The following is a 24,902-nucleotide window of genomic DNA, read 5'->3' as shown; positions in this document are numbered from 1 at the left end:
CAAAAGATGTGCGCATTTTTTTTTATTGAACAGGAGGCGAAGCACATTGCACATGGACACAAATAAATATCACATAATTAAAAATGAACTAAAGATGATTAATATCGTGCGAATACATTAGCATCTTTTGCGTGTTACGACTTGAATACAAGATAGAAAACCATTTTCAGCATAAGTTAATTTTACAAGTAAGACTTCACAGCAATCTGGTTTAAAGATGTCCACGATTAAAAAAAAAACCAACAAAAAAATACATCATACATGGTCTAAAGGGGGTGGAAGAGGGGTTGGGGGGGTGCTACAAATTCTCATGTGCAGTCTTGTGAATGTTTGCTTTTTCGTCATAACGCACTCAAAGCCAGCGAAACGTTTCGCGAGAAGTCCCGTCCACGAGAACGCAGTGGAAAATTTGGTCGGCTCACTTTCGTGTTCGGCGGCTTGACAGCAGTGCGAGACCAAAGTGGGCGCCCGTTAAGGATCCAAAAAGGATGCCCGGAAAACGGCAAAGTCGTCTTCAGTGCACACCGTCTGAAAAGCGTTTGACGGCGCAAAGAGTTAGTGATGAGTGGGGAAAGGAAGCCGGCGGCGGCGGCGGCGACGACGAGTGGGCGCGGAGCACACCGTTGTCCGAGTCGGCCGACGTCCCGAGCAGCTGCTTGTACTTGAGCTCCACTTCCTGGAAGGACAGCGCAACATTTGACAACCGACAAAATTCAGGTTGCGTTGCTTTAGGCCACAAAGACAAACTAGCACTGAATGACGAGTTCCTTGAAACGTCACGACGCATCCCAAACAAGTTTCTGTACCTTGAGGTACTGCAGGTCAGCCTGCAGGAGGCGCAGGTGCGTCATCAGCCGTCGGCTGAGGTTCGGTCGGCCGCCGTTCTCCGACGACAGAAGTTTGCTCATGTCCACGGCGTCCGCCGACGCGTCGTCGCCCTCGCGAGCGCCGCCCGGATCGACTGCGCCTGCGGTACGAGCCACAGAAACACTTTGCTTGAAATGCTACGACGGGAACAAAATGTCACATTAGTGGTGCTGTTGGAACGTGACCGCAAAGACGAATAAATTGTAATTTGGAGTCTTTTTGACCACGAATTAGTCCCCAAAAACACGGTGGACACGTTTGCTGGCTCCTGACGAGAGGCGCACCGTTCCGTTCCGTCTGGGCGTCGTCGTCTTTTGGGAAGGTGTGGCGGGCGGCGGGCGGGGGCGTCGTCGTCGTCGTCTTCTCCTCCGGGCCGGCCGTCATGTGCTTGAAGAGGAGCTGCTTCAGCAGCACCACTGCAAGCACAAAGACGCGCGTCGGGGGACAAGTGTTCTTCACTCACCGTCATTTGGTGAATTCCACATTTGTCTGTCTGGAGCGTTTCCGCGCAATTCCGACACCGGTTGGATCTTCCGCTTGAGGGCTCTCGACTGAGACTTGCGTTCTTCAACGTTAGCGCCGAGTGCAGGTTGTACATGCGCTCAACTTACGCGTCGCCAGAGCTTCTTCGGCTTTGGAGGACGAGGACGGAGAGGAGGACGAAGCTCGCGCCTCGTCCTCGTCCTCCAGCTGAGCGTCCAGGAAGGCCTCCAGCTCTTCCTCGTCCACCTCGCCCTCGTCTTCCTCTCGCTGGTCTCCCGGCCTGCCGTCCGCCGACTGCGCTCCCTCCTCGTCCTCCTCCTGCTCCGGCTGCTCGGCCTCCTCTTCGTCCTCCGACTTAACGACGTCAAAGGGGTTTGTCGCGGCGCCATCCGGCATGTCAGATGTCTCTGAGAAGACCAGTTGCCATCTGATGAGAATGCGCGGCAACCGCGACGCTCGTCCGTCGTGCGTTTCGCCACTGAAGGCAGACTGGGCCGCCGTGTCAAAAGACAGCTCGGCTACCTGACGTGGCGCCGCCGCCTTTGCCGGGTTTGTCCATCTCGCGGCTGATGATCTCCATGGCGTCCTGCTCACCTCTGAAAACGGCAAGCTTTAAAAAAAAAAGCCCACTTTGTCCAAAGCAAGAATCGTCCCCGAGTCAGTGTCGTCCGCCGACTTACTGAGTAGGCGTGGTGGGCGCGTGGCCGCCATGCGAATTTGCCTTCGTGGATTCGGCGCACTGCGTGATGAGGCACTGCCACCTGCGGGGGGCGAAAGCGGCGTGAGGCCGGCCGTGACGCGCCGACGCCGCCAGCGGCCCGACTTACGTCCTCTGCTCCGCCACGGTCTGAGCCGTCAGCTCGTAGATCTGCGCCCCGTTGTCCGACATGGACAGCACGAAGAAGGACTTTTTGTCTGGAAATGCAGACGGCAAATCGGGCACATACGCGTTCACGCAACCCGCATCCCTCGTTGGACACAAAGCAAGCAAGCGCACGAGCGAGCGCATCATCTTTGAATACGTCAAGCGACGGGAGCGGGCGATTACTGGTGGCGACGGGTCTGACGAGTACGGTGCCGAGTTTGACGACGGGGCTGAAGCTGAGCTTGGCGTCGACGGCGCCGGCCGCGTTCTTGCTGTGGAACTTGAGCAGCAGGCGCTCGTCCTGCTTCTGAAGGAGCACCAAGATGTCCTCCAGGAGGAGCGTGTACAGATCTAAGCACGCACACAAACACACCAAAGGCAGCCAATGGATTCAATTCCATTTTTCGCTCCAAATTTCGGAAAACAACAAAAAAAATGCAGCGGATGCACAGAAGCACAAAGTATGCGCGGTGCTCGACTTGTTCTCTTTTTGTGCTCAGGCCAGAAAAAGAAAGAAGAGCTCGGTTGGAGTGAGGGGGAGGATCAATCATTTTGATTGGCCATAGTCGTGTCTCGGAGAGCTGTCCTGCTTTGCTGCCATCTTGGCCACTGAAGGAAATTGTTTCAGGTTTAGCAAGGCCTCTACTGTGTAGCTAGCTTTTGAGGAAGGAGTTTTTTTTTTTTTAACTCATTCAGTACCAGCCAATTCTGGACCAAGTCTGAAAAGACGTTTAAAAACGTCTTTGGGATCGAATGGGTTAAGGATCGCCGTGTTTCACGTCGTTCTTTTGTCAACAAAGCGTGATGGCGATGCGCACCCAACCGCATCGCGAATCTTGGGGGCAGAGCGGGCGGGCGGCCGTACCAATTCTTTTGTCTTTGTTGACTTTCCAGGAGAGCGGTCCTTCGTGGAGCATCTTCCTCTTGGTCAGGTCCAGATTCTGGAGGGTGACGGACGGGCCCCTTTGACACAAGTGCAAACTCGGCGGGCCCCCCGTCCCCCGGCCCCCTTTTGGCGTTTCCTACCCGCAGCTCGGCCACGAGCGGGTTCTCGTTGGGCTTCAGCGACGAGATGTCTAACCGTCTCTGATAGTCCTCCAGCCTCTTTGGTGGTGGGGAGAAAAGTTCCGGCTTAGGCCCGGCTCGCCATTTGGCTCGCGGCAGACGGAGGCTTCCGTTTCTACCTGCTTGTTCTCGGCCTCTTTGACCGCCTGGTTGACGTGGTTGAGAATCCGCCGGCAGCATTCGCCCGCTTTTTTCACCTTCTCCGCCTCCTCCTCATCCTCTGCGGACAAAACAAAAACGTCAGCGCCGCGTTGCTCAAAGTAAAATACAAGCCCCCCCCCCTACGCAGGCGCCATCAAATCCTCCAAAGCTGCCTACCCGTGTACTTGGCAATCTTGTCCAAGAGAAGCGGGTACTTGGTGGCCCGCTGCATTTCCACGGGAATGATGTCCTTCAGCTGCAGCCGCCGGCACAGCCGGTTGCTCTCGGCCGCCTGAAAACAAAGCCACAAACGCGCGCTCAGAGCCGGGCGGCGCGGGCCGCGGCGGAACGGAGCGGCGGAGGCGGCCACCTGCATGAACAAGGTGAACCTGGGGTCCTTCTTCTTCTTGCTCTTGATGAGCTCCAGCGCGGACGGTTGGTTGCTGCAGAACGTGGCCACCGCGCGCCTGATCTTCTCCTCTTCCTCACCGCCGAACTGCAATTCACCGCCAGAAGCCGAAGACGCGCGATACGCCGTCACCCATCGGTCGGTCTCGCCGTCACAATCCACTAGCCTCAAATCTCGATGCCTCAATGTATCGTATCGAGCGTGCGTCGCGATATCGTCGTTTGTCGGCGGCGTCCAATCCGCACAGCGCAATTGTTTGGTAGCAAACGGGCCGTCGAGACGGCAATGGATTTCTCATCTTCCCTTTTCCCCCAATTTAGGAAGGATAAATCACCGCCGCCAATCAAGTCTGAGAATCAAGATCCGCTCCCGCGGAGCGCTCGTACCCAAGCCAAGAGATCCTCGCCGATGTGACCGATGACGGACGTGTCGCTCCTCTTCCCGATGGCCGCCATTTGCTCGCCCAAGGAAACTGGAGGGGAAAGCCGCAAGTTACGCCGCAAGCGGCCCCCGAACGACCGACGACGTCGAAAAGGAGCCGCCGTGATACGGTACGTCGACCGCGACCGGCGGGCGTTCATTTCAAAGTGTTCTGAAGAGTTTACGACTTCTTCGCGTTCACCCAAAGGAGGCGCCGATTGCAAAACGAGCGTCGGCGCTTTCGGGAGGCGCGGGAGGAGCGCGCCGGTCACCGTGCAGCTGAATGATGTCGTCCAGGTTGGTGAAGATGCTCTTGACGTCGTCCGGCGGCAGGATGGCGTCCCTGCTCAGCCGCTGGCAGAACACGCCGTCCAACACCTTCAGCATGCGCAAGTGGGCCCGCTCCGTGTAGAACAGCTCTGCGCAGGTACGACCAAAAATTGCCATTTTGTCACACGCCGCGTACGCCATCCCAATGTCGCGAAACCGCAAACGCTTCGGTCGTCCGGAGCGTATCGCGGCGATACGTCGGAGGTATCGGGTCTTTAAAAAAATACGGTCTCGCGAAATGGCGACACCCCGCCGCGTGTCGTCTCATCGCGGCTCACGATCCGGCGGCGTCAGATGCAAATAAATGGCCGGTTTCGTTTCCGGGCCGGCTCACCGTTGATGACTTCTTGCCTCTTGATTTCCTGCGGCGCCAGCGCGGCCAGAACCTCGCGGCTCACCAGGCTCTGCCAGTTGAGCGGATCGTCCTCGCCCGCGGCCTCGCACGCTCGCTCGTCCTCGCTCGCCACGTCCGCCGCGCACGTCACCTCCATCCTGCCAATTGCGCTTCGGTTTAAGTATCTGCTAGCGTTAAGCGAGCGAAATTGATGAACAATTTTATCGTGACCTGAAACTTGCTTTGACGGTTTTCAAGTTTCGAGTGACCGTAAGATGAGATGTTCATGAATGAAAGCCTTCCTCGGGCGCTGTTAGCATTCGGCTAGTGTGCGTTCGTTCGATGAAATCGGGTCTACGATTACTGAAGGGACCTTGAATGTAGCGAAAGCTAATCGTCAAGCTTACAACTGCTGTGAGATCGGTGCTACCGTAGCCCGGCTGCTGCCGTTCACGTGCTGGGGATGAGGCGGGCCTACTTTGAGGACAGCCGGACGCAGATGCTATCATTTTGTTGTTTGTTAGCATGAAGCTAAACTGACCGAAAAGAAAAAAAACAACGGCCATTTGTTCCGACGTGAGCCGAGTTCACCGCCACCGTACAAGCGCCTCGGATCTTTCGTGTTTTGGATCCAAATGACCTGTGACCTTTTGCAAAACTCCTGCGTGAGGTCGCCGGCGTCTACCTGAAGGCATCGTGGTCCGCCTCTTCATGTAAGTCCTCCAGGTTGGAAGGACCGAAGTCAAATTGCGTACTGGTGGGGCCGCAAACGCCATCTTGGTGCTCGCCACATATCGAAACCTCGCCGACTCGGGGCTGGATGCAGAACGGAGAGACGTCTGCGGGGGAGGAGGGGGGGGGGGGGGAGTGATGAAGGAATCGCCATTGCGATCGGCAAAAGCATCCCGAAGGCGTCCCGGCGGGCGTTCCCTACTGCTGTCCGAGTCGTGGCCGCTGGCGTCCGATATCGCGGCGGTGGGCGAGCCGTGCACGGACGAGGCGCTCGAAACGTCCGAACTCTCGCCGAGGTGGTTCCCGCGGGTCCTTCCGGAATTTGAAGGCGACGAGTCGGGCGGCTCGGGGGCGGCAAAAGCCGCCTGGGAGAGGAGCTTCGGGGAACGCTGCTTGTTCACCTCCGCCGCCTTGCCCGCTGCACATACGCGCAAAATATTCCCATCGGCATTGCCATGATTGGGGGGGAGGGGGGGGGGGCCACTCCTCACCTGAAGTGGAGTCCACTCGGCTCAAACGGCGCGGCGGGACCAGGATGTTGGGAAAACGAGGCTTTTTCACCTTCTCCTCACCTTCCTTGTCGGGCTTGATGCTCTTCTGCTCGGAGGGGGGGGGAAATGATATTTGGTTTTGGTTGACTGGCGCACGTCATAACAGTTCAAGCGCGCACCTTAATCTTGGGCAGGAAGTTGATTCGTGCTCGTTTCTGTTCCAGGCCTCGAGGCTCCTTGACTTTGACGCCGAGGTGCTTCATGTACGTGAGGATGACGTACTGCATAGTTTGGCTGCCGCGGAAGCACAAAAGGCGCGCTCCTTTAGCCACGGACGTACCGTACACGTCGATGCAAGTGTGGGGAGGCGGGGGTGAGGGGGGGGGGGTTGTACCATTTTTCCTCCTCGGAGGGTTGAGATGTTAACCTGCAACAGGAAACGTGCCGTGAGCATCGTAAAAAGGATCCAACATTTCTTAATAATCAGCTGTTGTGCAAGCGCTATATCAAATCAGGATGCATTGTACGGATCCATTTTTTTCGGACAAAAGTAGTTTAACTCTTTGAATAATCAATGAAATATACAATCCACTCCCGATTTTGCATGCACGTCAAAATAGCAAAACATCTCACAGGACGTCCTCGATCTTGGCGAGAATATGTTCGGCGCACGAGCATTGCCTCTCCCAGGCCAGCGGGTCTTCGCCGGCGTCGGCGTCCAGCCTGGACAGCTCGTCCTCGGCCAGGGTCAGCCCCATGCTGCGCTTGTGTCTGCGCCCGCAAACCGAGCACAACACGGCGCACGTCAACGCGCGCACGGCTCAGCCCCCCCCCCCCCCCCCGCCCCCGTTTGCTTTACTACACCGACCTGAAGTCCTCCAGGTTTTTGTGCAGGTCCGGCATCAGCGAGTCCTGCAAGGTTTGCGTGCACTGCTTGCACACCTCCTCTGGGATTAACTCCAGCCTGCGCTTGTCTGTGCACAACGCAAAACACTTTTTCTACGTCATACGCAGCGGACACCTCATGAGGCACGCGCGCTTAACAGCGGCGGCCGCTCACATCGCATGCGCGTCCACTTTGGCGGGTGGGAATGTTTTTTTTATGTCGTGCATGACGTGCCATATGACTCCATTAAAAAAACATTCTTACCAAGTTCAGCTGCGACAGCATCTGGCACCGAAACTTTCAGATTCTACAACGCAACCGCACGCACAGTTTTAACAAACTGAAAGAGCAGCATAAATGCAATAAATTGTTTGCGAAAAGAGATGACATTCAAAATGTCAAATTCAATAGAAAAATTTAAAACCACCATTTCCAAGAAAATAACATTTAAAAATGCAACAAGGGACCAGAAAATAAGATCAAATGCGGTCCAAGTGGAGGGAAACGAAATGCCACCCACCGCTGTTCGATCCACAAAGAGCGAGTGAAATTCCATGAAGAAGCGCCGGCTTTCTTTGGAGTTGGTTTGCTTGTGGATGTCGGCGTACAAGAAACACAGCTGAGAACAAAGAGAGAAAATTTTAAGATGGGGTCCGGCGCGCGCGCCATCGCATGTATCAGATCTCGGCATCGGTACCAGGGGGGCGGGGTCAAACTGCGAAACGACGTGATGCAGGAAGACGGCGAGGTGGGCGGGCCGACACTTGAGCAACTCGATGCTCTGGAAGCAGCCGCACTGCCCGTTCGTCTGAAACAAAGGCGCACGCTTGGATTGCGCGAAACCAAGAAAAACAGGATTCGTGTCATTTCTCGCGTCGGGTACCTGCTCCTGATGCGAATCAAAGTAGTCGTCTTCCGCGCCGATGATCTGCGGGTGGAGGAGGTACGGCGGGCTGCCCGCCATGTACTGGCTGCCGCTGTCCTGAGCCATCATGACCGTCAAAATGTACAAGCGCATCAAAACACCGGCGGTTGGATTGATTCATTTGATTTATTTTTCAAAGAGAGAAAATCATTCGCAAAACTTCATTTGACTCATTAGCTCGTGCCCTGCGCTAGCATGACATTTTTTGCAAAACGCTAGTGTCGCTCGTCGCGTTTTTTTGCGTATTTCGGTGAAAAATGATCCAATGGAGAATTTAAATGAAGGAAAGCATATTTATGGGTTAAATATTAGACATCGAACGTGTCCAATGGCGTATAAACTTGCTCAGCCATGTTCATGAAAAGCGAGATTATGGTCTGAAATGGCGTTAGCTAGTGCTAATCTTCAGAAAGTGGTTCAGTCCAACTTTCCTGTCAGATACCGAGACTTTGAAAATGCCTTAGTTGGGTTGAGTCTGGAATTAGCTCATGCTAACATTTTCATACTAATAATTTTATGTGAGTAGCTTAGTCGTGAGCACGACTGTTTATATACGGGCAGGCATCGGGGGCGTCCTGGGGCGCGGTCGCCGCCGTCTCTCACACAGCTAATCCAAACACAGACGGGACACAGTACAACAATTAAGCGAAATTGATTGTTTAGTCTGGGGGAGGTGGGGGGGTGAATTCCAGCTGACTTTTCAAAGGATCAGCGTTTGGCGGCTATTTAAAGACTTGCGGCTGCGATGAGAACATTGTTACCAAAGAGCGGCGGGTACAGTCACTTCCTGTTTGGATCTGATGTGTAGCTTGGGGGTCCAGTTTAATTGTAAGCTTTGATTGCGTACAAGTAAGCAGATGTGTCATTTGTAGTGGGAGGGCGGGGGGGGGGATTCTAGTCGTGCGATGAGTTGTCTTATTAGTGATAACAAAGAGCGTACTAGTAAGTGGAACTTGAGTCAAATTTATGTTAAAAATTTACACATACAAAGAAATTGATGCTTATGAACCTACCGAAGCGCTGTTGCTATCTACTCTGTCGCTAACGTCGTCGCGCGGTGATGGCACAGTTGCGTCACCCTCTTCAGTTTCGGTGTTCCCGGAGTCTATGGATCCATCCTGGACAATTAGATCACAATCACTCAAAACATACCCCGAATTTGAGGAATTGGTGGTGCTTGGCCACCAGGGGGCGCTACAACAAGCCATCACAACTCAAGTTGCAGGAATGTTGGGTCGTTTTTTTTTACAGGGCGTCGCGGTAAGATCGTAGCCCACGAGTCGTGTCATATTCTCCGTCTGTATGCACCGATGCTCATTTCCTGAGCCCGTCTGCATGGTTTAGCATTATGTGTTAGCATTACGCTACAACTCGTCAAGCGGGGCCAACTTGAAAGTCAAGGTGAACACTTTGCGATGACCGAGCGACTCCCCTGACCGACTCGTCGCCTGCTTACGCCATCGGGCAGGGAGGAGTGCGGCGGGGGCGCCTCGGGGCTAGAGGTCGCGCTGCCGCGTCGCTCCCCGCTGGGTGAATTTTGCACCGACGGGTCGCTGCCGCTCTCTTCTTCCTCATCCAGCGTGTCTTCGTCGTCTTCCTCCAGCTGGATCTGCGGAAGACCCGGAGGTCTGCCCAGCACTGTAAGTGCTACGTAGGACCCGGCTGAGTGCGCCAAATGTACAAAAGTTTAGCGCTCGCAAATGCTAGCTAGCGCGGCAAACAACGCGCGCGTACTTACATTTGATCAGCTTCACAACCTCCGTGTGATTTGAATGTGTCACTAAGGTCCCATTAACCTAAAAAAATTGGGGGGGGGGGGTGCAGTTTTTGTTGAAACTAAAACTACAGATTGTAGTTTGACAAAGAAAATAATGAATCCATCAATCACCTTAATGATTCTATCGCCAGTTTGGACCCCCGCGCGCATTGCGGCTCCATCTATAAAACGGTAAACACAGGACAGTGACGTTTGTGTGCAAGCGCGTGGCTTACTTTCTGTGTGTGTGTGTGTGTGTGTGTGTGAGATCCTCACCTTCCTTGACCAGCTGCACAAACACAGGGTTGTCTCCGCTCACCGTCAGCCCAAAGCCATTTTCATCCCTCTGGATGATCACGCAGCGCTGGACGAGGCCTGTCATGAGCACGCGTGCACAAACACCAGACGCACTCATTGCACGGTACCCCCCTCCCTCATCCGAATCGTGATCATGAGGCCAGCTGGGAGTGGAGCACGTGTGGCTTCGCATTTGGTTTGATCTACTTCACATTTTTTCCGTAGTGCTGTGAAAGACTGTCCGCACGGGATGTGTGACAGATCAAAGGTCCATAGCAGTTTCTTTCTAATCTACAACTCCATTTAATCAAGTTCATCTCCCAAAAAACGATATAGTAGAACCTAAAATGCACCTAATGTGTCCCCGATTTTGAAATAGTGAGGTGGTGGGGGTTACAAAAGAATGTGGCGCTGCACATGGTTCCGTATGAAGCCCCCTTGCGTTCCGCGTGGTACTTTAATGAGCAAAATGGACAGTCTGGAGGCTGAGTTCATCTGTTTTCAATCAGTCATGTGATGTTCATCAACTCTTCCTGGATAAGTGTGGGGGGGTTATTTTCCCCTCGCCAGTGTCACTAATGCTCTGTGATTCACACTTATGCCCCAAAGTGCCGTTTTCCGACTGCAATCAAGCGAGCTGGGTGGCTAATGGTTTGGCCTTGAGACTGCGGGGCGAGCCATTTGAACCAACTTTTTTTTTTTTTTTTTGACTGCAGCCAGAAAAAAAAGTTGAATTTGGGTTGCCTCACTGGGTTGTGCTACCAGGTGAAGAAGCACTTCACTTTTAACCGTAAGGAATGATAGCAGGCGGGTCTCTCACCGGTGGGGTCAAACTCATGCTTGAGTGAAATGGAGCATTTATCGTTCTTTGGCTTCCTCTCTGGAGGCTCCTTGTTGAGAATGCTTGGGGTCCTGAGAAGACAGCAGCGACATGAATTTTTTTTTTTTTTAAATTGAATTTAGAGGTGTGGCTAGCATGAAAACCACTGGCACTTTAGAGTGCCTCGTCGGCCGCGTCTCCTGACGTGCGCATCACGGTGAGACAAAAGAAAAGTTCCGGCGGAGGGGCGCGGGGTGTCATTTTTGAAATGACAGTCAGCATGTTGACAGGGATTTTGGATTTCCGTGGCTGCTTTAGAGTGCCCCGTTGTTGCATCGTGGAAAAGCCCGTGATGACCCAGTGGCATGTGGTCTGGCCACCGGATGCTCCAAGCGGATATATTTACTGCGACTCACACATTTAGGGATGTGTTGGCATCAAGTTGAGAAGCTGAAAAGATCATGTAGTTCTTTTTTTTTGTTTTCGAATGACATGGCCCGAAGGACTTCATGGTTGAAGTTTGTGTACGAAGAGTAAAAGTTGGCCGCTGCAACTTCTGAAGCGGGAGGAGGCTTTGTTTGGAGTGACTGCGGTGACAATGGGGGGCCTGGGCTTTTCAACAATGGCCACCACGTCACAGGGGAGGGGGCGAGCGGCGAGGGGGGGGGGCTTGCGGGGGCCCATTCCCGGAAAGCGAGGGACAGGAGGAAGTTTTTTTGGCTCCCCTCGAGACTCCTGAACGCGGCACGAAGCTGGCAAAGATGGCGACAAGGTGCGCGAGTGCCTCGGAGACGAGACGGCGGCGCTCGTTGGGCCTGGCGGGCCGCTGCAGTTAGCGCATGCGGCAAACGACTCGAGACTCGATGGTTTTTCACAAGATCTTTTAGACATCCGATAATCGTTGCTTTGCATTGAGAGAAAATGTTCAAAACTGGCCTCATTTTCACTGCGCATGTAAGCCGCTTATTGGTTACGCTCGGGCACTTTGCCACTTTTAGTTTCGTTTTAAACTTTGCCTTCACTTGACATCCATCGGGACATTTCCAACCATATTGCTTCACATCCCCTCTGAGCTACACATCAGATTAGAACAAGAATGCTGGACTGAGCACTTATGTTTATTTTCTTGTCTTTTTTTTTGTGGGGGGGGGGGGGTTTGTCTATTTTTAGAATGGCTGCCGTGTTCTCCAAATCTTGTCAATTACGTGGCGCAGTCGCAATGATAAGAGGCCAAGCGGGGGCCTGCAGTTGACTCCTACTCCCAAGCGTCTGTCCACTTTCTACTCACGGCCACAAACAGATGCGGAGGTGGGGAAAGTAGCAACATGTTGGAACAGGCCCCCATTTTTTTTTTTTTTAAACATAGGGGTATCTGTAAAAAGTTCTCGGAAAGAAGTGCTCAAGCATACGTCGGAAAACTGTCATTGTACTTAAGTACGTTATTCAAAGTATTTTTTTACTTGGCTACTTCCCGTCACATGACAGCACAGATGTTAGTAAAGAGCAGCAATCCCCGGAGCGGATTCTTTCCTCTGAGAAGCGCTTGGAAAGGAGAGGAAAAAGGAAAAAAAAAAAAAAAGAAGTTGGCAGGGCTGTTGCTGGGCAACTCAACCTTTTTTTTCCTGCTCTTCCTGCTTTAGATAATAGAACACAAATGAGGCCAAACTTCAGCAAGATTTGGAGGGGGAACACCAACACATGAAATGCACGGAAACGGCACACGAGGGTGAGTTTAAGAAATGTATTATTTCAAGTACACCTGCTTCCGTTATCTATTATTACCGACACGCGAATGCATATTTGGTGTTTTGTTTGATTTTTTTTTTCTTCCTTCCTCATGCCAACGCAGGAGGACGAGCATGGAACAGGAAATGGAGCCTTTGTGCCAACCAGGCTACCAACTCAGCCCTCTTCTGGCTGCTTGATCCAATCTGGCTAAAGCAGCTAGAAGATTGTTTTCCTTTGATCTTTACTATTAAAACTCATTTTCATAGGTCACTAAAAGGCTGCTAACAAGGCCAAAAGATGATCTCAACTTTTAACGGGGCTAACAAAGTACCACAAGTCGCTGATGTTCATCGCAGATGCAAGCCCACGCCTAACACGTGAGCATCGCCGTGAGACCTTTTCGTCTTTGCGTGCACCTGGCTTGAGAAACGATGCTTTGCTAACAAATGCGCTAACATGTTCACAGGTCCAAGAGAGGCCGACATGCGTCCAAAGTAGGCCACAGTCACTTAAAAAAAAAAAAAACTGACCGGCAACCACCAGTACTTTGACAAACAACAGGGGCTAACTGACAGCCGACTGGTTGTGATGCTTTGCTGTCAGACTCTCAGTTTGTTGCTAACCCGCGCCTACACGTGAAAATGACAAATGCTTTGCGAATGAAGCTCGAGGACACAATCGGTGATGAACTTATTACTAGCTTTTATCTTATTTGAACACCCCAGAGAAAGTTTTGTTCTCATTTGCGCGCTGTCACACGATGCCATTGTCGTACGTGCTCCGTTGGAGAGCCCTTTTGCCGTTTTTAATGTGAGGTTGGGAGGAAAAAGAGCCCCATTGTTGCCGAGGGTCAGCAAATCAAATGGGCGATTGTTTTGATGCTCTACCACCAACATGTGTGACTTCAATTAGGCCATTTCTTTTTTTTCTCCTGAGTGTGGTTGGGGAGAAAGCCAGAAAATTTGCCTTTCAATTGACTCTTTGAGGCTCTTGACATGCAGTGGCTACAAAAAGTCTACACACCCCTATTCAAATGGCATTTTTGGAGCGGGGGGGTGACTTGAACTGGGACACCTCAATTGGGGAACCAAAAATTTTGGGGGATGTTTTTTTTTTTGGAGGGGAAAGTAAGCCTTTGTGCGGTTGCAGAAGTGTGCACACCCTCTTTAATTTATTATTCTTATTTCATGTCTGGGCTCTGCGGTAGCGTGGCTTTGGAAATTTCCTTCACCATTGTGACAAAACTCATGATTCCCAAAGTTCAACTGTTTGCCCAAAGTATGCTTGCGCTAAAAACATTACTGCTCATCACCAAAATCTGATAGAAAAACTGCTTCTGAAATCCTAATATTCGGTCGACCTGTCTGGAGTCCGGTGCTATCAGTAGTCCCAAGTAGCTTTACCCCCCCCCCCCCCCCCCCCCAAAAAAGAAATTTTAAAGTAGTCGCGACCAAACATTACGGAAAACGTTGCAGATTTTTTGACACTGCCTTGGGTCAATCACGACCTGTCGTGCGATCGGCGTGTAGGTCATGGACACGAGCACACAGACATCACTCCGTAACTTCACTTTTCAACACAGCCTTCCCCGTAGTTTCACTCATCATTATGCAACGACGGTAACTCGCGAGCTTACCTATCGGTGAGCGTCGTCTGTGTCCCGCTCATTGGGCTTCCCTTGCTGTTGTCCAACTTTTTTTTCAGCCGAATAACATGTTCATAACGCCGTTTTAGTGTAATAAAAAGAACACTTGTCTCTTCGGGCTCGGTGAAGCATCCAACCAGAGTCCGTTATATTCTTTTTGGGGAGTGTTTCCTGGAAGAAAAAAAAATCACAACTGCCGCTCCTCCACAAGCTTTTTTTTCTCCCCTGCAGTCTGTTCTATTTTCTCCACCCTTTGTTCTGTTTGAAAACAAGCAAGCAAAAAAAGAACGTGGAAACACTCCCGCAGAGTGTACTTTACTTTTAGCACTCCGAGACGGTTGTATCTTTATTTTCCGTGGGAAAGTGTTCCCTCATGACACCGTGGTGTCATGGATGGATCCTGGAAGGGTGAGGGGATGGGGGGGGGGAGTTGTGTCAAACTTCGGCCGGGTTCAAAATCCCCAAAAAGTTCGCCGTCGCGTGCCCTGTCAATGGCGTCGTCTCTCTATCTCCAATTCGGCCCACTGCAATTGTTTTCCCCCAATCAATCTTCCCACGGATGCAAAATTGAAGGAAATGCTTTCGCCTCTGTCCTCTTCTCTTCCCCTCGGTTGGCAAAAAAAAAGATGCGTTCAAATGCTCATCGTAATCCTTCGAGGGAGTGATTAAAACTCCAAAATATCAAATGAAAATTTATAGCTACTCCACACCGTTAGTGTGTAAAACTCAATTAATACAGAAATGATCATAAAACAAACTGGAGTCACAATCGAGTCTTTTGCGTGTGTCTTCTGCCCACGTAGGCGTGTATTTGAACGGTCCGCGAAGTGATCGTTTGATTTTGAGGCTCCGCTGTTATTTGTCGTCGGTAGGCGGCAGCACTTGATAAAAGCGGGACAAAAAAGCAATAAAAAATCCCACGAATGAGAAAGCTCCTTCCCTTTGGGCTGATCTCTGCTAACAGACAACGTAAACATTGGCACATTTGACTTTAAACTCATTTTTCGGGCGCTTGTCGCTCCGGTTCACTCGAGCAGAACATCGCTACGTAGCGGCTTGGGTAAAATGTAACCTTCAACTATGGCTGTTTGGAGTCGTGTATTTTTAACGCTGCCGAGGCCTTGTGTTTGTCCTGCTAACGAAAGGTAAGCCATTCCAGCAGAGGCTAACATTCGAAGCTAACGTCAGTCATTTGACCTCCCTCGCCCCCGCCACTAAACATCATTTGCTCTTATGAAGTAATGACACCCTTTGGAAGCGTTATCGTTTGCTGAACCTAATGTGTTCCCGGTGGCGAGAAATAGTCAGTAAAATGACAGAACGCACACAACCATCGTCCACAGCCGTTTCCAGTGATTCTCTGAGTTGCTTGGAGAAACAATGAGGCGTGCGCCCTGTCATTATTGTTTGCATCGTTCCAGTTGTAGTTCAAGTTTTAGCACTGTCAAATTAGTGTCATATTAAGGCTGGCTTAAATTCAAACCCGGGCAGGTGATTGCCCTCGCATAGCTGCAAAATTGCCATTCAGATTCATCAATTTCACCTGTTCACCTGTTGTATCCGATCCAATACGAGCACCCTGACTCTCGTGTGTGGTTTAAATCCGAGAAACAAACTTTCAAGTGTTGGGCGCCGTGTTTCTTGCTAGCCATGCTCCCACATGTAGACGGAGAATAACACAATACCCACAGGCAGATCTTCTTTATCCTCTGAAGGAATAAGACTACCGTAATTCTACTGCAGCTTCCTGAGTTTTTTTTTTTTTTATGCGGGGTTAGTCTGCCAACTGTATTTTTAGTGAAGATAATGTTGCCGTTATTGTTGTCTTTAGCCAATGATTCAGCTGGAGAAACCGCTGCTGACTGGGACCATGCCGGTGGTCTGGCCCACCATCCTTGACCTGGGCAGGGATGAGTGCAAAAGGATACTGCGCAAACTGGGTAAGCTCCAAGTTGGCATCCTCGGTCAAAAGATTGTCATCAAGATCTCTTAGCGCGGTTTCTAATATCTCGGCATGTGAAAACTGCCATCGGCACAAGAGAGAGAGAGAGAAAGGTTTAAGAGACTCTCTTCATGGATGAGGATGAACCGTAAAACCCATCTCGGTTCAAGGTCCTTTGTTTGTATTCGAAGGAGCTTTACGCGATTGAGGCCCCCGCGGTATGATTGCGTTGTCCCCCTCTTGGCAGAGCTGGAGGCGTACGCCGGCGTCATCAGCGCCCTGCGAGCTCAGGGAGACCTCACTAAGGACAAGAAGGATCTGCTGGGAGAGCTCACCAAAATCCTCGGGTAATTCTTGGCGTGTGCCACTTTTCTTTTTTTGGGGGGTGCATTTCTAATGTTCCATGACATAATTCCCAAGTTAATTATGGGTGTGCTTAATAGTTCCACAATTCTCCACTGATGCATACAATCCCAAATCGATAGCGTTCAACTCATTCAAGACATTGACAGAATTATTTTTCACATCCCTTGAAATCAAAGCAGATTTTTTTTTCTTTCCTCTACTCGTACAAAACCATTGCAACTCCAAAAGGACATTACGGGATCTAGTTTTCCCCATTGCATTCATTTCGAGTCCATCCAAAAATTCAAGCCGACATCAGTTTGAATGTCCTTCCACAGTTCTCCACCAACTTGAAAATTGTACAGCTGATTCTGGACATTTGCTTCCCATTCTGCAGTGATTATTTTGCTCTTATTTTAGCTTACCAACTGTTAGCGGGGCTAGCGTCGAAACAATTTTCATGACAAATTGCAAAATCGCAGCAAACTCAATCGCTGCAATTTCAGCAGTTCTCCGTGTACGAGTACTGCAATTCAGCATCTTTCAAATGCCCAGTCGTCACGTTGTACTTTTTCCACATTCCGCAGCATTTCAGCTTGGCATTCCCAGGCATTGTTTCCACAAATTGCATTCTCCGGTTTCACTTGACTTCCTCTCCTTAGCATCTCAACCGAGCGCCACCGCGCCGAAGTGCGCCGCGCCGTCAACGACGAGCGCCTTTGCACCGTCGCGTACCAGTGAGTGACTCGCCGCCGGCCGAGCGCTTCGGTCGGTAATCAAGTGCGCCTCACTCACCCGCCTTTGGTGGCGTCCCCCGCAGCATGGCGGGTCAGAACAGCTCGTCCGAATGGTCCATCGAGGGCCGCCGGCTGGTGCCGCTGATGCCCCGGCTGGTCCCGCAGACGGCCTTCACCGCCACCGCCAACGCGGTCGCCAGCGCCGCCGCCACTCACAACGCCTCCATGCTGTTGCCGGCTGAGACGGGGAACAAGGAAGGTGGGTGGGCGCCATTTTGTCACCAAGCCCGGTGCCGCCATGTGACCGTCTCGAGCCACCCAAAAAGGTTAATAATGATATCGCGAAGCCAAGCTTGCCACGCACCCATAGCTCCACTTGTCTTCGTCTCCGCACGAGTCTGACTAACTAGCGGCAGAAAGCACAAAGGCAGGCTCTTGTTCTGTGACATCACCCGTCACAAGGTTCTTTGATTTTATTTTTGCAGCACTTGTGACATCACTTTTTCCTCTTGTGACGCAACAAAGGCGATTCCGCCGGGGTCACCAATGTTGTCCAAAGAGCGGCATTTTTTTTTTTCTCAGCTTGTCTGTTAGAGTTTCTCACTGCCCTGAAAACATTAAAAACTCACTCACTGCCAGCCCTCCCAGTGAAAAGGGTCCTCCCCCGACGGACTGAGTTTGTCCCTTCTTAGGGCTGTGGCACCTGAACGAGCCGAGTTTCATATCGAGTCATTTAGCACCATCTAGTGGCGCCTTTGGCCATTTTCCCAAAAAAGAAAAACATGGGGGCCATTTTCAGTGAGCAGCTGGGGATTGGTTGCAGTGGGGGGAAAAAAAACGTGTCTAATGGCGAAACGCACAAATCTGAAGTGACAAGACTCCTCTCCTCCTCCTTTTCCTCGCAGTGGTCGTGTGTTACTCCTACACGAGCACGACGGGCACCTCCAGCAGCTCGGCGGCAACTAGCGGCGCCGCGGCGACGGCCACCAAGTCCCCGCGGCCACCCAGCCCCTCGTCCAGCGTGGTGGTGCTGCCCAGCGGAAGCACCGTCTACGTCAAAAGTCGGCCGAGTGACGCCGCGCGACGCTCTCCGCGGAAAGCGGCGCGTGCCTAAAACGGACGCGGTCTCGATTTTAGGCGTGAGCTGCTCCGATGAGGACGAGAAGCCGCGCAAGCGACGGCGCACCAACTCGTCCAGCTCGTCGCCGGTGCTGCTGAAGGAGGTGGCCAAGGTGTCGTCGCCCGTGGCCAAGCACGTGGCGGCGGCGCCGGTGGTGAGCGGCGGCCCCAAGATGAGCAACATCATGCAGAGCATCGCCAACTCGCTGCCGCCGCACCTGTCGCCCGTCAAGATCACCTTCACCAAGCCCACCATTCAGACCACCAGCAGCACCACGCAAAAGGTGGCGACCGGCAATAATCCTTTTATGTTCAACATGTTAAATTGCGCCATGTACAGCACTTTGTATGCGGCGATGGCTGTTTGAAAGTGCTCTAGAAATACTGTTGACTTGACTTGACTTGAACTCATCTGGCTCGCATTTGAAATGGAAACGAGATGAGCGTTCTTTCGGTTTTCGTGACATTTCCTCATGTAAAACATGCGCCTTGGCCGACGACGGACCCACTGGCGGGTTGTCCAAAAATGTGCCCCCCTCACAGCGAACCTTCTGGCGGCGCTCTCCTTCGCAGGTGATCATCGTGACGACGTCGCCCAGCTCCAACTTTGTGCCCAACATCCTGTCCAAGTCCCACAACAACGCCGGCGTGTCCAAGTTGGCCTCCAGCTCCATCCTGACCACGCCCACCCACAAGCAGACGGTGGTCTTCCCGGCGGCCACTTCCGGCCCCTCGGCCGCGCCGGCCGTCACCGCCGTGGTCTCCTCCTCGCCCTCGGCCGTCATGTCCGCCGTGTCCTCGTGTAAGCGGCGTCGCGGAGAGGAACGTTCCATGCCGCGGCAGAAACCTCAAATGCGCCTTCGTAAACGAGCAAACGTCTCGTCGCCGTTTTGTGCTTTCAGGCGCCGCCTCGGCGGGCGTGAAAGTGGCCTCGGCCAGGCTGCCCTCCCCGAAGACCCTGGTGGGCTCCCCGGCGCAGATCCTGGGCCAGTTCCCCAAGCAACTGCAGGCGTCGTCCGTGGGGGCTTCCGGCGTGGGCCAGGCCGCCGCCGCCGCCGCCTCGCCGGGCCCCAAGCCCACTATTCAGATCAAGCAAGAGTCTGGTAAGAAACGGAGAACGAGGTGTTTACGGATTTATTTATTTCATCGGGTTTGCTTCCCCACATTTGTAGGATTTCCACTTTTCACACGATGCACCAAAAAGCCCCACGTTCATTCGTGAACGAATTTTGTGTGCGCAGGGGTGAAGATCATCACTCAGCAGGTGCAGCCCAGCAAAATCCTGCCCAAGCCGTCGTCGGTGGCTCTGTCCGGCAGCGGCGGCGGCAGCAGCAGCTCCTCCCCCATCATGGTGGTCAGCAGCAACGGAGCCATCATGACCACCAAGCTGGTCACTCAGCCCACAGGTTGCCGACTCATTAGCTTTTCAACAAATCCTTCTGGGAAACTGCCGGTGAAATTTCAACCCCCCAAAAAGTTGAATAGAATGTGAGCAAGTGGTAGGGGACCGAGCCCAAAGTCGAGCAGGTCGCTTCGGCCCTTTCAAAACCACTACGGCGTATCCTCGACCGCGCCCAAGGTGCTAAAGGTCCGTTCTGCAACGTTGTGCCCGCAGCCACCCAGGCCACCTACACGCGGCCCGCCGTCGCGCCCAACCTCGGCGCCCGCATCTCGGCATCGGCCGGCGCCGCCACCTACGTCAAGACCACGAGCGGCAGCATCATCACGGTGGTGCCCAAGTCCTTGGCCACGCTGGGCGGGAAGATCATCAGCACCAACATGGTGTCGGGTGCGAGTGGCGTCCATGTGTATCTTGTAGATATCTGGCTGGGAATATGTCGATGGTGTGTGTGTGTACACTGCTGTCTTTTGCGCCCACAGGCACCACCACAAAGATCACCACCATCCCCATGTCGTCCAAACCCAACGTGATCGTGGTCCAGAAGACCAGCGGCAAAGGGGCCACCATCCAAGGGCTGCCCGGCAAGAACGTGGTCACCACGTTGTTGAACGCGGGGGTCAGTCCAATGCCCTTCCACTGTTTTTTTTTTTTTTTAAACGGGTGCCAGTGTACCTCCGGGCGGTAGCACATCGGGGACCGCGTACCGACCTCAACTCAAAAACCGCAAGAGAGTCCACAATTTTCAATATCATTAAAAAAAAAAAAGTCAGTGCAGGGCTAAAACATGACTCACTTAAATAGTAATTTGATTACAAATAAAAGACAGCCCTGAAGTTTTCATGGGATCTTTTTTTTTTTTTTTTCCATAACCTGTGCATCTTTGGTGAGGGGCGTGGCCTACATCTGCATGGAGGCAGGCTCGACTGGGTGTTGACAAAAAAAAAAATAAATAGTCGTGGCCGTGAACAAGAGCCTTGGTGGTTCGTTTACTGGCCGCACCGTCACAGGTCACCCGGAAATACGTGTAACATGGCGGCGGCAAAGTCTGAGGCAAGTCGTAGCGTTGAGCGTACGAGGATTCATTTTTAACAAGCGTTGTCACGCCGGCGTCAGGGAGAGAAGAGCCTGCAGGCCGTCCCGGGGAGCAAACCGGCCATCATCACCGCCGGCAGGCCCATCACCAAGATGATCGTCACGCAGCCCAAAGGCCTGAGCGCCGGCGCCGCGTCCGCCGCCACCACCAAGATCATCCCCACCAAGATCGTCTACGGCCAGCAGGGCAAGACGCAGGTCAGACTTTAGTCACTTTCACTTCTACTGGGCTGTACTGTTTTTTTTTGGGGGGGGGGGGCATTTTATGCCATACAGTAAATAAATAATGAATAGCTAACCACTGACAAGCAAGTGTAAACATAAACCCTGATTGCTCTGTCCGAAAGAGATTATCAATCTCAATGGGGGTTTTTTTTTCTTCCTTCAAAATTCGAGATTGCAGCCGTTTTTTTTTTTTGTTGTCTTTTTCTGCTCCAGGTGCTCATCAAGCCCAAGCCGGTGTACCAGACGGCCGTGGTGAGCGAACAGACCCGGCAGCTGGTCAGCGAGACCCTGCAGCAGGTCACCCGCTCGGTCGACGCGGGCCACGTTGCCGCTCAAGACGGCGCCGCCAAGGACGAGTGCGGCGCCGTCGCGGAAACCGCCGGCTCGGCCGGGGAAGTGTCGCACGGTAGGCGGGACGCCGCGGTGGCGCTGGCTCTTGAAGCCGCAAAATGGTTGAATGCGGTCTCCGGCTCATCCCTCTGGCAGAGACGCAGGCGGTGCTGCACGTGCTGTCCTCCCGCGAGCAGGAGTGGACGGAGCAGGAGGTGTCGGTGGAGTCGGCCCCGACCATCATCTACCAGGAGGTGACCGCCGCCGAATCCCAGTCCGCCGCGTCCACCATTAAAGCTCTGCTGGAGCTGCAGCAGACCTCAGGTAAAATATGACACGCCCGCCCTTGGCTACGAACTCCTCATCTCATCTTGAACGTTGTTCCTTGACAACCGAGATGCCGCCGGATGGGCGGTAAAGCAAAAACGGCCATCGCATCGGTACTTCGAAAAAAGACAAGAGAGAGAATTTGTGCATGCCGAAGCGTTCGTCGGTATGTGGGGATTCACCGAACGTCAAATCGTCATCCAACATTGTGCGCGCAGTGAAGGAGAAGGGCGAGTCCAAACCCAGGCAGCACGCGCACATCGACCTGAGCCAGATGGCCGTGCCCATCCAGCTGGCGCAGGAGAAGAGGAGCAGCCCGGAGTCGTCCCGGCCGCCCGGCTCCGAGCCCCAAGCGGGCGCCGCCGCTCCGCCGCCTGGTACAACAGCCCGCCTGCCGCCTCGCGGCCTTGCTGTGACGCTTCTATCGCCAACGGTACGGCTGACGTTTTCCTCGCAGCTAAAGTGAGCAGGACGACGGCCGCTTCGACGGAGGAGCATCCGGCCGCGTCCCCCGCCGCCCCCTACAAAAGCGTCGGCCAGGTCCCCGCGGCAACCAAGCCGGTTGACGCGACGCCCGTAACCACGGTGACGCACGTCAGCCTGAGGGTGAGGAGAAAAGTCTATCATGACGGAACGCAAGAAGTGAACGATCGATAAAAATCATCCCCCCCGACATTGGTGGACTCAATTGGGTTGACGCGTCACGACAGGATGTGCAAAAAGGTCCCAAATTGAACAGCAAGTCGCCCGTTTTACTCTGAGGCCGCCATTTTGGGCAAATTCATTCAGTTGGCTTCCTGGAAAGTTCGTCAAGTGTAGCCACCGACATCGGTTTCACCGCTCAGTACGGAATTGGGTGGACATGGCCATCGTGACGGGACACAAAAAAAAAAAAAAGTCGCAAGGACCCACGGCTGAAATTGAACAAAAGGTTTTGGGTCCGAAGAAGCCATTTTGGCTTGCCAACTTTTCCCTGAAAAGTTATTCCAAAAAACGAACAAAAAATTTGACCCCGACACCCATTTGATGAATTGACGCCAAATTGGGGTGGAAATGTCGGTCAGAACAGGATGCCCAAAAAAGGACCCATGGCCCAACTGGAACAGGAAGTCGGCCGTTTTGTTGACGCGGCCATTTTAGTGCAGGACTGCAGGGCTGATACACAGACAAACTCGGTCAGTGTCGGGAGTATTCTCCTTTATTGATTTCTTTTTATTTGCATGACATCATCTTTTGTGTTGCAGCCTTCCGATGGTAAAAGCGAGTCCGTGTTGGAGGTGAGCGAGCTGGAAGGCGACACGCTGGACCCTCAGACAGGCTTGTTTTACCGCTCCAGCAACCAGGCGGACGCCCCCAAGCAAGCCCCCCACGCCGCTCCTCCGCTCACAGCTGCCAGCCACCCAGAAGGCACCACTCCACCTCCTCCTCCTCCTCCTCCACCTCCACCTCCTCCTCCCCCCCAGCTGCAGAGTAAACCTCAGCTCAGCCAGGCTCCTCCTCCCTCCTCCTCCTCGCCCTCCTCTTCGTCCTCACCGGCCAAGAAGCTCCCCAAACTGAGAGAGCAGAGTCCGGCCAAGCCTCAGGGTGCCGCCCCCTCGCTCGTCACGCCGCAGCTGCCCAAACTGCAGCAGGCGCCCACGTCGCACCACAGGCCGCTGCATGCGCCCATGTCGCACCCGCCGCCGCTGCAAGCGCACCACCCCATTGGCGCCGACAAGGCCGCGCCGGTACAGGTCAGTCCTTCAACATGTCGCGCAAATTGTACAATACATGTTCGAGTTGGCTAAATTATCAGAGAACTTTAAAAACACATGTCACCTAATTTTCTGACATCAATTGTAAATGTTACAATATTTTTCTCCCAGTTTTTTGAAGCCAAAGAAAGCTTTTGTTGATGCCCAACAACAACAACAAAAAACAGCCACACCTCTTAAGAACATCTGGATATCAATGGTACCAAAAAAAAAAGATAAAATATTGCTCTTTGTTTTCCAGATTAAAAAAAACGTTTTCATAAATTCGGTCAATATTTTCTACCTCATTTTTAAAATCAGATCCTCAGTAAACGTTGCTCAAGTGGGAACTTGTATGCTAATGGCAAGTGTCGTGTCACGTGTTGGAGCGCAGCAGCCGATCATCACGCAGAGCGCCACCGTCACCAAAATCACCTTCGGCGGCATCCACCAGCAGCAGGCGGCCCACGCGCCGCCCGTCCCGAGCGACGATGCCGAGCTGCCGGGCCAGCCGGGCTCGGGGCCGGCGGTGGACGAGGAGGCGTCCGTGTCCGACATCCTGAAGATCTCCATGATGGAGGCCCAGATCGACCCCGGCACCGAGCCCGTGCTGGTGGACTCGTCCGGCGAGCGGCCCTCCCTGGCGCAGGCCCTGGAGGCCAAGCGAGCGGCGGCCGTGGCGGCCCAACACTTTGCCAAAGAGCGCCTGGAGGTGATCCAGGTACGTCTGCGCTCCTTTCCATGCACCCTCATTATCGCGATGGCCCGGTTTCAGTTTTCTGGACAATGTCTCGGCAATGCTTATTTTTGGTCATTTCATTTAACCTCGTGTTGACCACCCCAATCCCCCCCTCTCAAAAAAAAAAAAGGAAAAAAATTGTAGAGAAGCTAAACTTGACTCGTGTGTGTTTTTGCGGTGCGCAGGTGATCCCTCAGTACTCGATCGTGCCGGACTCGAGCCAGTCCAACGTGGTGGTGGAGCCCAGTGGCTTCCTGGAGATCACCAACTACACCAGCCAGCAGCTGGATGACGACGACGGCCCCGCCGAGCATGACGTGGACAGTGGCAACGACGCCGGCCCCCCCACGCCATAGAACGGACCCCGCCCCGTCCAGCTTGATATACCCTCTTTGTAACAGGGTACGTTGGACTTTTCTAGCCACTTTGAACTCTTCTCCCCCTCGCTCACAAATTTTTAATAGGTGTGACAATGGATCAAAATAGTGTTGCAAAAGAAGGAATTGATGTACGTTTTTTTTTTTTTTTGTAAGATACAATACCAAGAAGTCATCTTAGTGTTTCAGTTTTTCCTTTTGTACCTTTTCAAAGTTGTCCACAGGATTTGTGTAATCTCCAAAATAAATGATCCCACTCGAAAACGTTTGTGTCACTTGTGAAGAGGAAAAATTTGGGCGTCAGTATTAAAACCTCGTTTTATTCGCCCGGAAAATATTA

The 24,902-nt window shown here is 52.8% G+C and overlaps 2 protein-coding genes across 4 annotated transcripts; one reads left to right on the top strand and one right to left on the bottom strand.

Annotated features, from left to right (window-relative positions):
* Window positions 1-7: 7 nt before the first annotated feature.
* On the bottom strand, window positions 8-17,416 carry LOC147194223 (rho guanine nucleotide exchange factor 12-like). 3 transcript variants are annotated; one of them, XM_086132020.1, is made up of 35 exons: window positions 17,277-17,416; window positions 10,822-10,913; window positions 9,981-10,068; window positions 9,837-9,886; window positions 9,687-9,744; window positions 9,405-9,610; window positions 8,962-9,066; window positions 7,907-8,005; window positions 7,721-7,831; window positions 7,544-7,642; window positions 7,288-7,330; window positions 7,006-7,111; window positions 6,771-6,908; window positions 6,532-6,564; window positions 6,317-6,431; window positions 6,138-6,243; window positions 5,849-6,064; window positions 5,600-5,753; window positions 4,915-5,072; window positions 4,523-4,669; window positions 4,217-4,302; window positions 3,792-3,917; window positions 3,599-3,713; window positions 3,400-3,500; window positions 3,242-3,319; window positions 3,081-3,156; window positions 2,399-2,566; window positions 2,178-2,265; window positions 2,031-2,111; window positions 1,873-1,946; window positions 1,479-1,757; window positions 1,152-1,283; window positions 807-967; window positions 622-676; window positions 8-528 (listed from the first exon to the last, which is right to left on the bottom strand). In XM_086132020.1, exons 1-35 carry the CDS (start codon window positions 17,302-17,304, stop codon window positions 515-517), a joined length of 3,786 nt encoding a protein of 1,261 aa, XP_085988146.1. In that variant the 5' UTR covers window positions 17,305-17,416; the 3' UTR covers window positions 8-514. The 3 variants fall into 3 exon arrangements, with proteins under 3 accessions (XP_085988146.1, XP_085988145.1, XP_085988147.1); XM_086132019.1 differs by lacking the exon at window positions 17,277-17,416 and adding an exon at window positions 14,186-14,996 and having other exon boundaries at window positions 9,981-10,079; XM_086132021.1 differs by lacking the exon at window positions 17,277-17,416 and adding an exon at window positions 14,186-14,996.
* Window positions 15,102-24,826, top strand: emsy (EMSY transcriptional repressor, BRCA2 interacting). Its single transcript, XM_086132022.1, has 20 exons — window positions 15,102-15,339; window positions 16,026-16,134; window positions 16,384-16,483; window positions 17,144-17,218; window positions 17,302-17,477; window positions 18,124-18,279; window positions 18,356-18,621; window positions 18,911-19,139; window positions 19,240-19,440; window positions 19,579-19,743; window positions 19,953-20,126; window positions 20,219-20,355; window positions 20,853-21,029; window positions 21,270-21,462; window positions 21,543-21,710; window positions 21,932-22,090; window positions 22,171-22,319; window positions 22,958-23,446; window positions 23,841-24,167; window positions 24,371-24,826. The coding sequence occupies exons 2-20, from the start codon at window positions 16,029-16,031 to the stop codon at window positions 24,539-24,541; spliced, it is 3,618 nt and encodes a 1,205-aa protein (XP_085988148.1). The 5' UTR covers window positions 15,102-15,339; window positions 16,026-16,028; the 3' UTR covers window positions 24,542-24,826.
* Window positions 24,827-24,902: the final 76 nt, after the last annotated feature.

The sequence above is a fragment of the Hippocampus guttulatus genome, chromosome 15 (genome assembly GCF_054856545.1).
Source record: "Hippocampus guttulatus isolate MCC_2025c chromosome 15, RoL_Hgut_1.0, whole genome shotgun sequence".
NCBI lineage: Eukaryota > Metazoa > Chordata > Actinopteri > Syngnathiformes > Syngnathidae > Hippocampus > Hippocampus guttulatus.
This window is presented reverse-complemented; position numbering and strand designations above follow the sequence as displayed.